Below are 15424 nucleotides of genomic sequence, written 5' to 3' on the forward strand. Positions count from 1 at the left end.
TAGGGGAGTGTGTTGCTGAATGTTCCATCTCTAGGGTGTGGTCGTCAGAGAGGCCGGGAAGCTGCTTGAAGTTCTCCTGGATCTCACGGCAGACAAAATAGGAGTAGGCCTATACTGGCACGCTCGCACACATGAACCAAGATCAATAGGCGAAGCAAGATGCGTAGACAGTGTGGCTCATCGGCCACGGTTGTCATTTAATGATAATCACCTGCTATTTGATTACAATCAACTGTTTGCGATGTTGCCAAGATGTCTGCGATCGACTATGAATAATGGAGTTGAGTTTTTCTCCCTCGTCAGTTGTAGTTTTGACAAGCCAGGGTATAATTTTAATAATGATTCATGAAGCTTGAAATTAAGCAAGGCAATTTAAATGAAGTAACCTATTGTGTGAATAAAAAATGTGAAACTCAGATGGTGTGTCTGAAAATACATTACACTACAGTAGTAGAGTAGACAATAGTTAGCCATACATAAGTGGTGTGTTAAAAGAAAACGGGTTATTTTTTTGACACTTTAAACCTCAAAATGTTCTTCCACTCAATATGCCTAGTAATGGTAGGCACATATATATGCAGTAGCCTATGTATGGGCATCCAGATGTACCAACTACCAAATAGTTTGAAAGCCTGTTACAATTCAACGTTCTATGATAACTACTACAGGTAAATCAGAGATACTACCTCGCCTTTATTCTCTGACATCCAGGCAAATAACGGGATTTCTAAACCAATCAAATTCACTGGCAGTAGATTTTTCAGCCAATGACAGCGTCGCTAACTGATTTCCTATGATCACCATCATCACCACCACCAGGCTAGTTCTAGCTAGCAGCTAGCGGAATAGTAGACACAAGACCAAAATATATTGTAACATATTTTACTTGAATTTGAATGAATTACCAACTAAGTGTCTAGATCGAAGATTAGATTCGAGGTAAGATTTATGTTTACTAACGTCGCGACAGGGCGCAAATGAACGTTGACGCTACACATGATGACGAAACATGTTGTTGACAACAACTGACACCATCCTTCACTTTAGCCAAGTTCTGGTGTCTTTGCTGTAGCAGCACGTTAATAACGTTCACTACATAATTACCTCACGTTAGTTATTATGTTACCTTGATTGAGCAAGCCATCGATGGAAAAGTGTGTGGTAAAACTAGACATAACGTTACTACACTTCAAATAAGCGTACAGTATGTGAAATTATAAATGTAACGCTAGCCAAGTTACGTCAGAAACCAAGCTAGAGCATGATGCAGTGCTAACTCTAGACTGGATGATAGTCCACACATTGCATGTATTCCATACAGCCTTAGAACACTCCATGCTATTTGTTTGGGGGGGGGGGGGGGGGGGGGGGTATAAATATACATGCCAGATACTATAGTATTGGGTATTTGATACTATGACAAGATTCGAAACTGGCCCCTACAAATGTCCTAAACCAGTTGTACAGTAAATGACCAAGTATGGCTTTGTCAGTATTCCAATGTACAGTGTACAGTGTCCCCCCCCCCCCACCTCCAATGTACAGTCCCCCACCCACCCAACCCCACCTACCCAACCTCTTCCAATGTACAGTTTCTACGTCAAATGTATACACTCTTTTCTGGACACTTTTTGTATCACAAACAGTACTGTATTTGCAAATCTGGTATGTCATAAATGTATAGATGTAGCAGTACTGTCTATCTGTATGTCGTGTGTGTCATATATGTTATGATGAATTGAAAATGGGGGACCCTGATGTAAACAAGAAGAAAGTCTTTCTCTGGTCTGCATCCCCTTAACAATTGTATGTATTGAGCTGTACTGTACTGTACTGTACCCATTCTGCAATCTGTTAATAAACTTTTCAATCAATCAATCAGATGATTGATTGATTGATTGATTGATTGATTGAAAACTTAACAGATTGCAGAATGGGTACAATACAGTACAGCTCAATACACACAATTGTTAAGGGGATGCAGACCAGAGAAAGACTTTCGTCTTGTTTACATCAGGGTCCCCCATTTTCAATTCATCAGGACATATTATGACATACATGACATACAGATAGACAGTACTGTTACATCTATACATTTATGACATACCAGATTTGCAAATACAGTACTGTTTGTGATACAAAAAGAGTCCAGAAAAGAGAGTATATACATTTGACGTAAAAACTGTACATTGGAGGAGGTTGGGTAGGTGGGGTGGGGTTGGGTGGGTGGGGGGGGGGGGGCTGTACATTGGAGGTGGTTGGGGGGGGGTTGGGGTGGGGGGGGAACACTGTACAACTGTACAAGCAAAACTGTACATTGGAATATTGACAAAACCCTACTTGGTAATTTACTGTACATTGGAGGGGGTTGGGTTAGGACATTTACAGGGGCCAGTTTCGAATTGCAGTCTCCTGTAGGTGTTCTTTGAGAGTGGTTTTGAAAGTGGGTAGTGATTCACATTCCTTTACAGCTTTGGGTAGGGCGTTCCACATTGATGTGGCATAATTGCTAAACGTGTTTAGTCCCTTGTTTGAGCCGAATCTGGGTTTAACATGATTTGTGGAGCTCCCTCTGGTGTTGTGATCGTGGTATTCACTACCGAATACGGTACCGGTACCTGTGAATCGATACCGGTACCCAACGGTACCTTTTTTCGGTACTTTAGTCTCAAGAAATTTAATGTATCTACCTCAGTCGTGAAAAAAAATCCAAACTTCAAATAACTACAATTTCGACAGTTTTCGGCTTGCCATTGCTCCGACTGCTTTGTTGTTGAATCAAGTCAAATCCTAGGTAAGCATATATTGTGCGTGTGAATGTTGACATGAAAAGAAAAAAGTTAAATTATTTTTTATTTATTTTTTTGGTATCTCACTTGAATCGATACTCGGTAGTACCGACGTGTTTCGGTTCGGTACCTCAAAAGTACCGAATTCGGTACCCATCCCTAGTATTCACTGACCTTTGGGAAGTATTTTGACATGTACATGGGTACCTTGGTCATGTAGTGTATCTTGTAGACCAGGCCCATTGCAAGTTGCTGTACTCTGTCGTCTACTCTAAGCCATCCTAGGTTGTCAAAGTGGGCAGGGGTGAGGTGGGTTCTAGGAGTAAGGTCAAGCAGTAGTCTGACCAGTTTGTTTTGAGATGTTTGTAATTTTGTTTTTAGCGCCTGGTGCTTTGGTACCATGAGGTGCAACCGTGCAAGCATAGTCGTTGTACCCTTGAATGAGTGCTCCTGCCAGAGTCTTCAGGGTATTCTTGTTTGATTTTATTTTATTGATGGATTAAAAACACACAACAAGGATCCAAAGGATAACATGAGAGAGTAAAACCCTTATTTCCGTCATGGTCCCAGGGCTGTTAGGCCACAACAAAAACATGACAATAACACAAAACACATACATTTAAAACATTATAAGACTAACCTATCGCTAAAATTGTATACCCCACAATAACTAAAAACTGATTGGAAACCCATTCAAACTATAGGGGGCTATTCCTCTATTCTGTCCATGAGCCACTTCCTGACGCTTCTCTTGAAGCTGTGGAGGCTCAAGCTCTGCTTGATGGGGATAGGCAGCTTGTTCCAATCCTGGGCTCCAGAGAAAGTAAGGGAGCACTGGCCCAGCTTGGATCGGAAAGAAGCAGGCTTCAGGTTTGCTATGCTTGTGTAGCCGGTGTGATCTTGTCTGCGTTGTGTTTAGTCGATTCAACCCCTGTTAAGGGATCGCCCTGAGTGGGAGTTGAACCCCGGACGCCAGCGTCACGGGCGGCATCACAGACCACTAAGCAAGAAGTGAATTCACTTCTTGCTTCCGGGTCTGGATGCCTCTGGGGAGTGAGTTTACTTGCAGTACCACTTACCATCCACAGCCACGTCACTACTTGTACCCGTGACTGTGGATATACTGCGGTACCTCCGTTACACTTGCTCTAGTTCTGTTTAAAATACCAGAGAGGAGATCCGGTACAAGAATCGAGTTCGTTGGTTGACTTTTTTTTATTACATTGGATGCCATTTTGTCACAGGAAAGATTAGCCTCTAGGATGGAACCCAGGTAGGTAATTTCATCTTTCCTTGTGACAATATTGTCACCCACTGTAACTGATCCCAAGTCACATTATGATGAATTAAAAATGGAGGACCCTGATGTAAACAAGACGAAAGTCTTTCTCTGGTCTGCATCCCCTTAACAATTGTGTGTATTGAGCCGTACTGTATTGTACCCATTCTGCAATCTGTTAATAAAGTTTTCAATCAATTCAATCAATCAATCAATCACAGCAATTCATTATTGGGTGAGTACACACAGAGCTCGACAAATTAGATTGCTGCTGGGGTGAATCCCCCCAACAAATTGCATGGAGTGTTCAATGGATGTATATGGAATACATGCAACGTGTGGAACATCAACCATTCTAGGGCTAGATGTGGTGCCATCTCCTTACAAACATCATTAGTGGTGTCATTATTCCCCATCCTCTCTCCCCCCCCCCCCCCCCTTCCCCTTCCCTCAGATGCAGTTCATGCTGCTGTTTAGCCGGCAGGGAAAGTTGCGGCTGCAGAAGTGGTATGTGCCACTGTCTGACAAGGAGAGGAAGAAGATTTCCCGAGATCTGGTCCAGACCATACTGGCCAGGAAACCCAAGATGTGCAGCTTCTTGGAGTGGAGGGACCTCAAGATTGTTTACAAGAGGTCAGTGAGGGATGGATGTGAACTTGCTGGTTTTGCTACCCTTGCCACCTCTCTTTCATTCCCCGATGGCCCCTGTTGCTTCCCTCCCACTTGCTTTTTACACTTCCATGCACATAACATTCATACTGAAACGGAGGGCTAGGGCCTCCACGGGTTGCGTTTGATAGAGCTGGCGGACACTATGGCGTTGTAACTCCGATTAAAGAATCACACAGAGGCGTGCTGCAGGTATTGGTTGTATTTGGGAACAAAAGGTGTGTGTGGTCGTCTACAAGGGAATACAATACAGTATACATTAGTAAACACAAAGGAATACAATACAGTATACATTAGTAAACACAGTAGTGATGTACATAAACATGTGGTCTATAGCTACAATAATATCCATTAGTAGTATAGTGCAACTAGTAACTAAGACATTCACTTAACCAGAGTTACTATATATAACCTACATAGCCTATGCATGGAATTACTCCTTAAGTTCAGTGCATGTAAACAGTATAGGTAGGCGGACTGTAAACCAGGTGTAAGATACATTCAATTCACTAGGGGTAGTGAGTGAGTTATATAGCCTAGGCTAGCTCACGTGCGGCTAAGCTAACCACGCAGCATCACTAGCAGGCAGCATATCATAGCAGGGGGAACCTAGGTTGGCTAACGTGTAGCTAAGCTAACGGCGCAGTGTTTCAATAACAGAGGGAACAACGTCAACAGGAATGGATCAGCGGAGACACACTAAGTACAGAGTAAACCGAATGAACGAACTAGGCAGGACTAAACATAGGTACCGTACTCACGTGTCATTTACGCACACGTTCCTCAAAGGGACAGATCTTACTGCTGCAGCAGCCGCACCATCAGGCAGCAACACAGAGAACAGCTTGTGCACACGTTCGACGGAGAAGCTCTTAAAGGGCCAGTAACGTTATCAGAAGACTAGAGTGCAACACTAGCACATCACGCTGAACGATTACACTGGCATAAATCAATTACCCTTTCCTGTCAACAACAACATATTAAAGAGCTATTACAGAACAAAGTAGTCTTATTAGCAGGGCTTTCCTACACATACAGTTTCCCTCTCTCACCCTCAGACGCAGCAGACACACGTTTTTAAACCTCAGATAGCACTTTCCTAGAAAGAGACTGGGCCTTGTTGTGAGTTGGTGTGGCTTTGAGTGAAGATTACATTTTTCAGTTAAGAATGGTGTCAGGTAGCCACACTCCACCGTGTGATACATTTCCCTCCCCAAGAGAACAGACTTAATTGACTTCGTACCAAGGTTGTGCCGCTGGCGCTGCCCGCTTCACCGAAACATGTGTGCGTCACTGTGTGAACAATGTAGGAGTCACTGCCAAACTTCATTGTGTTTCAAAATGGGCCTCCAGTTTTCACAGTTCTGTGTGCAGAACAAACAAGGGAATAAGGGATGGTAAAAAAAAAAGTAGAAGCATTCTATTCTCACTTACTGGTATGACATCAGTATGATATTATAATATAAATGGCTGCATTCATATAGTATAATATACGATAAGAACATCCTAGGTAAACCCTGTGAGGAAATGACATCCTTGACGACGGTACCATTGGACAAATGCTTACAAGGTAAGAATGCAAAGATGAAAACGGGCTAAATGGGTGGACACTGGACAGAGTCTCCAACTGGCTGTTCTCTCCCTACGTTGTGTTGTAGTGCTGTGCTGACACCCTGGCCTGTGTTGTGTTGTAGTGCCGTGCTGACACCCTGGCCTGTGTTGTGTTGTAGTGCCGTGCTGACACCCTGGCCTGTAGTGCTGTGCTGACACCCTGGCCTGTAGTGCCGTGCTGACACCCTGGCCTGTGTTGTGTTGTAGTGCCGTGCTGACACCCTGGCCTGTGTTGTGTTGTAGTGCCGTGCTGACACCCTGGCCTGTGTTGTGTTGTAGTGCCGTGCTGACACCCTGGACAAGAGGCAGGGGAACTATGTGAGAATGCTATTCATCGACTACAGCTCGGCATTCAATACCATAGTCCCCTCCATACTCATAGCCAAGCTCAGGGACCTGGGCTTGGGCTATGACCTCTGCCAGTGGGTCTTGGACTTCCTGACTGGCAGACCCCAGGTGGTGAGAGCAGGCAACTGCACCTCCTCATCCATCACCCTCAACATAGGGGCCCCCCAGGGCTGTGTTCTGAGTCCCCTCCTCTACTCCCTGTACACACACGACTGTGTGGCTCAGCGGAGTAGCAATACAATCGTCAAATTTGCTGACGACACAGTGGTGGTGGGCCTGATCTCTGCCAACGACGAGAGGGCCTACCTGGAAGAGGTCAAGGTCCTGGCGGGATGGTGCCAGGAAAACAGCCTCTCCCTGAACGTCAGCAAAACAAAGGAGATGATTGTGGACTTCAGGAGGTCGGGGGTCAAGGACTACAGCCCCCTCAGCATCGACGGGGCACCGGTTGAGAGAGTCAACAGCTTCAAGTACCTCGGAGCCCACATATCCGAGGACTTGAAATGGACCATACACATTAACAGTGTGGTGAAGAAGGCACGACAACGCCTCTACTTCCTCAGGCGCCTAAGGAAGTTCCAAGTCAGCCAGAAGATCCTTAAGAACTTCTACTCATGTACAATAGAGAGCATCTTGACCGGCAACATCACCTCCTGGTTTGGGAATAGCACTGCAAAAGACCAAAGCAGACTACAAAGAGTGACACGTTCAGCCGAACGCACAATTGGAGGGGGGCTCCCCACCCTCCAGAACATTTACTACAAGCGTTGCAAGGGGAAGGCTAAGAGAATTATTAAGGACTCGAGCCACCCGAACAACTGCCTCTTTGAACTGCTGCCGTCAGGCAAGCGATACAGGAGTCTCAAGGCGAGCACAGAAAGACTCAGAAGTAGCTTCTATCCCCAGGCCATCAGGCTGCTAAACGAACAATGAATGAACACTACACAACAACAACCACCAAACACACATAGCACACACATCCACACGCACACACTCACTTTAAACAAACACACTGTAGCACCCACTACACACACTTTATAGCACACACTCACTTTAAACAAACACACTGTAGCACCCACTACACACACTTTATAGCACACACCCACTTTAAACAAACACACTGTAGCACCCACTCCCCACACTTTATATTTATGGATGAAGGATTGCACTACAACTCGTACACCTTACTGTAAATTGTACCTAAAATTGTACCTCATCCCATTTCTGCTTTGCACTAGATAGTACTGTACATTAGTACACTGCATAGTTGTGTATTGTATATTATATGGTAACTCAGAACATTGTACATATGTCTATACCGAACAACTGTGACCTCATTTTCTTCTTCTAAATTCATGCTATATTATGTTATTATGTTATTTGATACTATCTTGTCTAGCACAGTCTCTGGAGCGTAACAGTAAGAAGCATTTTGTATGAAAGTATTCTGTACTTCTGTATGACAACTATTAAAGAACTTGAACTTGAACTTGTAGTGCTGTGCTGACACCCTGGCCTGTAGTGCCGTGCTGACACCCTGGCCTGTGTTGGGTTGTAGTGCCGTGCTGACACCCTGGCCTGTAGTGCTGTGCTGACACCCTGGCCTGTGTTGGGTTGTAGTGCCGTGCTGACACCCTGGCCTGTGTTGGGTTGTAGTGCCGTGCTGACACCCTGGCCTGTAGTGCTGTGCTGACACCCTGGCCTGTGTTGGGTTGTAGTGCCGTGCTGACACCCTGGCCTGTAGTGCCGTGCTGACACCCTGGCCTGTGTTGGGTTGTAGTGCCGTGCTGACACCCTGGCCTGTAGTGCTGTGCTGACACCCTGGCCTGTAGTGCCGTGCTGACACCCTGGCCTGTAGTGCTGTGCTGACACCCTGGCCTGTAGTGCTGTGCTGACACCCTGGCCTGTAGTGCTGTGCTGACACCCTGGCCTGTAGTGCTGTGCTGACACCCTGGCCTGTGGTGCCGTGCTGACACCCTGGCCTGTGGTGCCGTGCTGACACCCTGGCCTGTAGTGCTGTGCTGACACCCTGGCCTGTAGTGCTGTGCTGACACCCTGGCCTGTGGTGCCGTGCTGACACCCTGGCCTGTAGTGCCGTGCTGACACCCTGGCCTGTGGTGCCGTGCTGACACCCTGGCCTGTGGTGCCGTGCTGACACCCTGGCCTGTAGTGCTGTGCTGACACCCTGGCCTGTAGTGCCGTGCTGACACCCTGGCCTGTGGTGCCGTGCTGACACCCTGGCCTGTGGTGCCGTGCTGACACCCTGGCCTGTGGTGCCGTGCTGACACCCTGGCCTGTGGTGCCGTGCTGCCTGACACCCTGGCCCGTGTTGGGTTGTAGTGCCGTGCTGCCTGACACCCTGGCCAGTGGCCTGTCTTTCAGCACTGGGACAGAGTGCCGGGAGGCCAGAATGGAGGCCAGAGGGAGTGTCAGGATTTGTCTCCTCATACACAACGCTTACTTTTAGCCCTGTCTGATTACAGTTGCCCATGTTGTTATCATAGACACATCTCTATATTGTAACCAACAGCGCCTACCAGGCCTGGGCGATATGGAATAAAATGAATGTCACAATATTCAGAAGTGTATTTTTCACATCAATATCTACTTGGGTATGGAGAATCACATCTTAAGTTGATGTTTATCATATTGAATTTGATGGTAATGGTATACAAAACTCAACATTTCAAATTCATCGTGATTTACAGTAATTGTATTATGCTCTGTGTTACTAACTGTTAATATCAGGCATTTTATACTGATACATTATCAGAATTTATGATGTGGTTATGGTATTTTCATTCTAGGCTGCTGAGCCGGTGAAAATAAACTAGGCAAGTAGAACTCTGGCCAACTGGCCCAACCGGGCAAGTGGAAAGAATTCTTAACATTGACCCCTGATCTAGAGTTGTAATAGTTGTACTTCCTGTACTGTAGATATGCTAGCCTGTATTTCTGCTGTGTTAGATAGGGTTGCAGTGGTTGTACTTGCTGTACTGTAGATATGCTAGCCTGTATTTCTGCTGTGTTAGATAGGGTTGCAGTGGTTGTACTTGCTGTACTGTAGATATGCTAGCCTGTATTTCTGCCGTGTTAGATAGGGTTGCAGTGGTTGTACTTTTCTTGTGTTAACCTCTATGTTACTTTGTATTTCCCTGTACTCTAGATATGCTAGCCTGTATTTCTGCTGTGCAGTGGAGGATCAGGATAATGAGCTGATCACTCTGGAGATCATCCATAGATACGTGGAGCTGCTGGACAAATACTTTGGCAGCGTGAGTCAAACGTCACATCACTGCTGGTCTTGCATCCTTTCCGTGTGTGTGGGTGCACGTGCACGTGCACGCTTACCCATCTGTGGGTAGTAGTAGGTCTGTCCCAATGACTAATTTCTTTGGCCTCAAAGCTTCAGTAGTAATAATCATTGAATAATCTAAGCTTCATTCTTTTCATTCTTCTCATACAAGAGTTTCAATGCAGTGGGTGAATGTGAGCTGAGGGGTAGATTTTCTTTAAATATGTTGTCTTAGATTATATTATTATATATATATATATTTTTTTTTAACCATTCAAATAATGATTTTGACATTGACCATGCCAGTGATGGAAGCTCTGAAGCCGTGAAGCATTCAGGTCAGCCCTAGTGGGTAGGGTGTGAAAACATTTTCTCAATATGCGAGACAGGATCTCCTCTTTAATATTCTGCTAATGATGGCGGTACTTACTTACTTCCTTCATAGGTGTGTGAGCTGGACATCATCTTCAACTTTGAGAAGGCCTACTTCATCCTGGATGAGTTCCTGCTGGGAGGAGAGGCCCAGGAGACGTCCAAGAAGAACGTGCTGAAGGCCATTGAGCAGGCCGACCTACTGCAGGAGGTAAGGACTAGTTCCAAGTAAAGGTCTTGATATGGATCGAGGGGTCCTACAAGAATTTTGTAATTGCAACCTCTAACCTGGCTGACTTCATAACTCATGTCCCTCACAGATACGTTAACTTGTCTTTTGGGGGAAACTGATATTTGTTATGTTATAACAGTTCATCTGTTAAACCTGTGTTAACCAAGTCTATCTTTGACTACCTACTGTATACAATCATTGATCGGGTTATTTATATGATATTCTGTACCCGCAAAAAGCTAAAACAAAAGGCTGGCTGTCACAAAACAGTCACATCTAGAGACCTAAAAACCTACTCTAGCGAGGCCTTTAACCTTGAACTGGAGGGTCTGGACTGGTCAGATGAGCTCAATGGTACACTGGTTGAAGAAACATGGCTTGGCTTCAAAACCAAATTTTCAACGATACTAAACAACATGGCCCCCCTAAGAACCACCAGGGTAAAAAATCGCGCTGAGCCGTGGATGCACGCTGAAATACTGACCGCTATGAAAACCAGAGACAAAAAATGCTCTGAGTTTCGTAAAAGTCAGTCAAAGCTTAACATAAGCACGAGCAGTGAACTCCAAGCCCACGTGACTGAACTCAAACTGCAAAGAAACAGACTAAGAAATGATGTAAACTCCATGATCAAAACAGCAAAGAAAAAATTCATCAATGACAAAACCGAGGAAAACAAAAACAAACCGCGTGAACTTTGGAAATTACTCAATAACCAACTAGGCTGCAGTAAAAAACTTAAAACCAGATTCTCAAACATAAACATAAAGACGGACAACACGCTCATCACAGAAAAGCTGGATGTAGCCAATTACTTAAATAGTTTCTTCACAAACATAGCCACAACACTGGTAAACAAACTACCCTCCCACTCAGGGCATTATGGGGTAGAACACATAGTAGCTTACTACAAAAACCTAGGGGTCCACAAAGACGACTTCAAACTGGAAATGGTAACAACAGATGAGGTACTCAAAAAACTGAGCGCCCTCCAACCTAACAAGGCCACTGGCCATGACAACATCCCCTCCAAATTCCTCAGAGACTCAGCAGCCGCCATCACCCCAGTCATCACACACATAATAAACCTCTCTATAAAACAGGGACACGTCCCCAAGGACTTCAAAATTGCGAGAGTGACCCCTCTGCACAAAAAAGGCAGTAAATTAGACCCAGGCAACTACCGCCCTGTTTCTATCCTTACCTCCATCTCGAAAGTCATGGAAAAAATTGTATACGAACAGGTCGAAAAATACCTTGCGGAAAAAAATCTAATCTACGAATTCCAATCTGGCTTCAGAACATCCCACTCCACTGACACATGCCTTCTCTATTTAAACGACCACATCAAACAAGAGGTGGACGCGGGCAAATACTGCGGCATGGTCATGCTGGACCTACAAAAGGCCTTCGACACTGTCAATCACACCATTCTGATTGACAAGCTAAAAGCAATTGGTTTTGATAGTCTATCAGTGAGCTGGATGCAATCCTACCTGGAGGGGAGAGAGCAGATGGTGGAGGTAAACGGTACCCTATCCCCCCCCCTCACAGTAAACTGTGGTGTTCCACAAGGAAGCATACTAGGTCCGCTACTGTTCCTAATTTATGCAAATGACATGTCGTCAGCTTGTGACTGCAACTTGTTCCTGTTTGCGGACGACTCAGCCCTGCTGGTCTCTGACAAGAACAAATTACAGGTTGAAAAAACCCTCAGCTCAGAACTAAGCAAAATCTGCATATGGCTCGCTGATAACAAACTATCATTACACATGGGCAAAACAGAGTCCATTCTCTTCGGTTCAAATAACAAACTCAGCAAGACCGACGGCTTCTCAGTTACAGTGGGTGACAATATTGTCACAAGGAAAGAAGATATTACCTACCTGGGTTCCATCCTAGAGGCAAATCTTTCCTGTGACAAAATGGCATCCAATGTAATAAAAAAAGTCAACCAACGAACTCGTTTCTTGTACCGGATCTCCTCACTGGTAAACAAGAATACCCTGAAGACTCTAGCAGGAGCACTCATTCAAGGGTACTACGACTATGCTTGCACCTCATGGTACCAAAGCACCTCAAAGGCGCTAAAAACAAAATTACAAACATCTCAAAACAAACTGGTCAGACTACTGCTTGACCTTACTCCTAGAACCCACCTCACCCCTGCCCACTTTGACAACCTAGGATGGCTTAGAGTAGACGACAGAGTACAGCAACTTGCAATGGGCCTGGTCTACAAGATACACTACACGACCAAGGTACCCATGTACATGACTAAATACTTCCCAAAGGTCAGTGAATACCACGATCACAACACCAGAGGGAGCTCCACAAATCATGTTAAACCCAGATTCGGCTCAAACAAGGGACTAAACACGTTTCGCAATTATGCCACATCAATGTGGAACGCCCTACCCAAAGCTGTAAAGGAATGTGAATCACTACCCACTTTCAAAAACACTCTCAAAAAACACCTAAGGGAGACTGCAACTCGAAACTGGCCCCTGTAAATGTCCGAACACAACCCCCCCCCCCCCAACCACCTCCAATGTACAGTCCCACCCCCACCTACCCAATCCAATGTACAGTTTCTACGCCTAATGTATATACTCTTTTCTTTCTGGACTCTTTTTGTATCACAAATACAGTACTGTAATTGCAAATCTGGTATGTCATAAATGTATAGATGTAGCAGTACTGTCTATCTGTATGTCATGTATGTCATATATGTTACGATGAATTGGAAATGGGGGACCCTGGTGGAAACAAGACGAAAGTCTTTCTCTGGTCTGCATCCCCTTAACAATTGTATGTATTGAGCTGTACTGCACTGTACCCATTCTGCAATCTGTTAATAAAGTTTTCATTCATTCATTCATTCATTCCCTCACATTGTACTTTGCTTCTGCTAACCTCTAGGGGTCCTACAAGAATTTTGTAATTGCAACCTCTAACCTGGCTGACTTCATAGCTCATGTCCCTCAGATACGTTAACTTGTCTTTTGGGGGAAACTGATATTTATGTTATGTTATAACAGTTCATCTAATAAATCTGTGTTAACCAAGTCTATCTTTGACTACCTAAACAATCATTGATTGGGTTATTTCCCGAGCGAAATCAACAGTTGTGGTCTTACTAAAACACGACTCGTGCCCACATGTTAGAAAATGGCTAATTATTGTATTCCTGAAGACACAAGAATACATTCCTCCCTGCTGGCATACTTGGGCCAAGATCCTCCGGTGGAAAAGCTCACTGTGATCCATTCCTCTCCCTGCAGGAGGCCGAAGCACCACGGAGTGTTCTAGAAGAGATTGGACTGACATAGATCCATCCCGTCATCATCACACTTCCCAGTGTTCCTCCTGTTCCACAAGTAGATGTTGTCCCCTCCAAGCTTCTTGCCTCGTCTTTCCCATGCCCCGTTAGTGTTGTACGTATCTAACCATGTTCAATGTACTGTACTATTCTGTAATGTCATAGCAATATTGTGCCAATTGAAGTGTTAAATGTCAGGCCTACGTACCAGACGATGGGTCTTGTTCTGCAGTACCGTGACTTCTTTTCATTCTCAACGATCTTGGAAACCCATCATTTTTCTTTTTTCAAATACTCCATTTACATTTGAAAACGTGTATTCCAAGATTGCAGTCTCACCAACTCTGGAAACTCCATGGTATAGTATGTAGCAAGAACACCAACATGAAAATGCCAGTGTTACATTTGTTAGGGTCACCCATTGTGATGCTTTGCTAACTGCAGAGTTGTGTATGTGGTCCAGTTTACATAAAAGACTAAACTGAAAGTTTTTGTTTAGAATATTTTTGGATTTCATGACAGTCGCTTGAATCATTGACACCGTTTTAAGCAGCACTATTAGGTGGATAAATCATTGACTTGCCAAACAAATTTCATTAAATATCACATGGATGTCCCTCCTTGCTTTTACCATCAAAACTAAATGTTTTCAATCAAGGATTTTGTCAGAAGCCCTGGGAATTTTATGTTCCTTTCAAGGCAACGTTTTGCCTTTGATCACCTAAAGTTGCACCATCACCCATGTTGAAGGATATTTTCAGCTTGCTTGAATCACATCTCTGGAATACAAAACTGTTAAATATTTAATTAAATTTGTGTGGCCTTTGTCAATAAACCTTACACTTAATAGATCGCAAAAGGCTTTTCAAATTACGTGATCGGTCAGAATGATTACATTGCAATTAGATGGAAAAGTATATTTTAAGTTAGTTGAGGAGAATTCTTTAAGACCAACAGTATATGACCAAAGAACACTGTGTTTTTACGTTAAGTGTACAATATGGAAAACCTACTTCACTGATTAAAAAAGGGATTCAGTTACCAATTAAAACTGATTCCATGCAAGTGGTATTGTAGTTGTCATGTGTATTCAGAGTTCCTTTACACCAGAATGTTGCCTTTTGTTTATCCTAATCCAATCAAGTTAAATCCTGAAGTCCAGTGCAAGCTTTTTAAGGGTGAAAAGCTCTTTTAAGATTGACAAGATGACACGAATTGGGGTAGCTGTACCACTAATTGACATTTGTCAATTATTTTCATTGTTTGAATAGTTCACAAAACACTGAAAAGGCAACACCCTTAACTTGTATCTATTGAACTTGTCATTCCTTTTTGGGGCAATCATCCAGCACTGCACTAAGTGTACATTTTCATCTTTCATTTGTGCAAAATAAATATTGCCTTTGATCCAGACTTTTCTACACTGCCGACACACATCCCAACATTTATTTCTGATACTTAAAGTAATTAACAATAAATGCATCAACAAAAAAAGAAAAGCTGACTG

At 44.1% G+C, this 15424-nt stretch overlaps 1 protein-coding gene across 1 annotated transcript; it reads left to right on the top strand.

Annotated features, from left to right (window-relative positions):
- Positions 1 to 800: 800 nt before the first annotated feature.
- On the top strand, positions 801 to 15398 carry LOC311247091 (AP-1 complex subunit sigma-2-like). Its single transcript, XM_084337402.1, has 5 exons — positions 801 to 939; positions 4523 to 4701; positions 9863 to 9971; positions 10437 to 10574; positions 13880 to 15398. The coding sequence occupies exons 2-5, from the start codon at positions 4523 to 4525 to the stop codon at positions 13925 to 13927; spliced, it is 474 nt and encodes a 157-aa protein (XP_084193528.1). The 5' UTR covers positions 801 to 939; the 3' UTR covers positions 13928 to 15398.
- Positions 15399 to 15424: the final 26 nt, after the last annotated feature.

Source organism: Notolepis coatsorum (genome assembly GCF_963971535.1).
Source record: "Notolepis coatsorum genome assembly, chromosome: 20".
Taxonomy (NCBI): Eukaryota; Metazoa; Chordata; class Actinopteri; order Aulopiformes; family Paralepididae; genus Notolepis; species Notolepis coatsorum.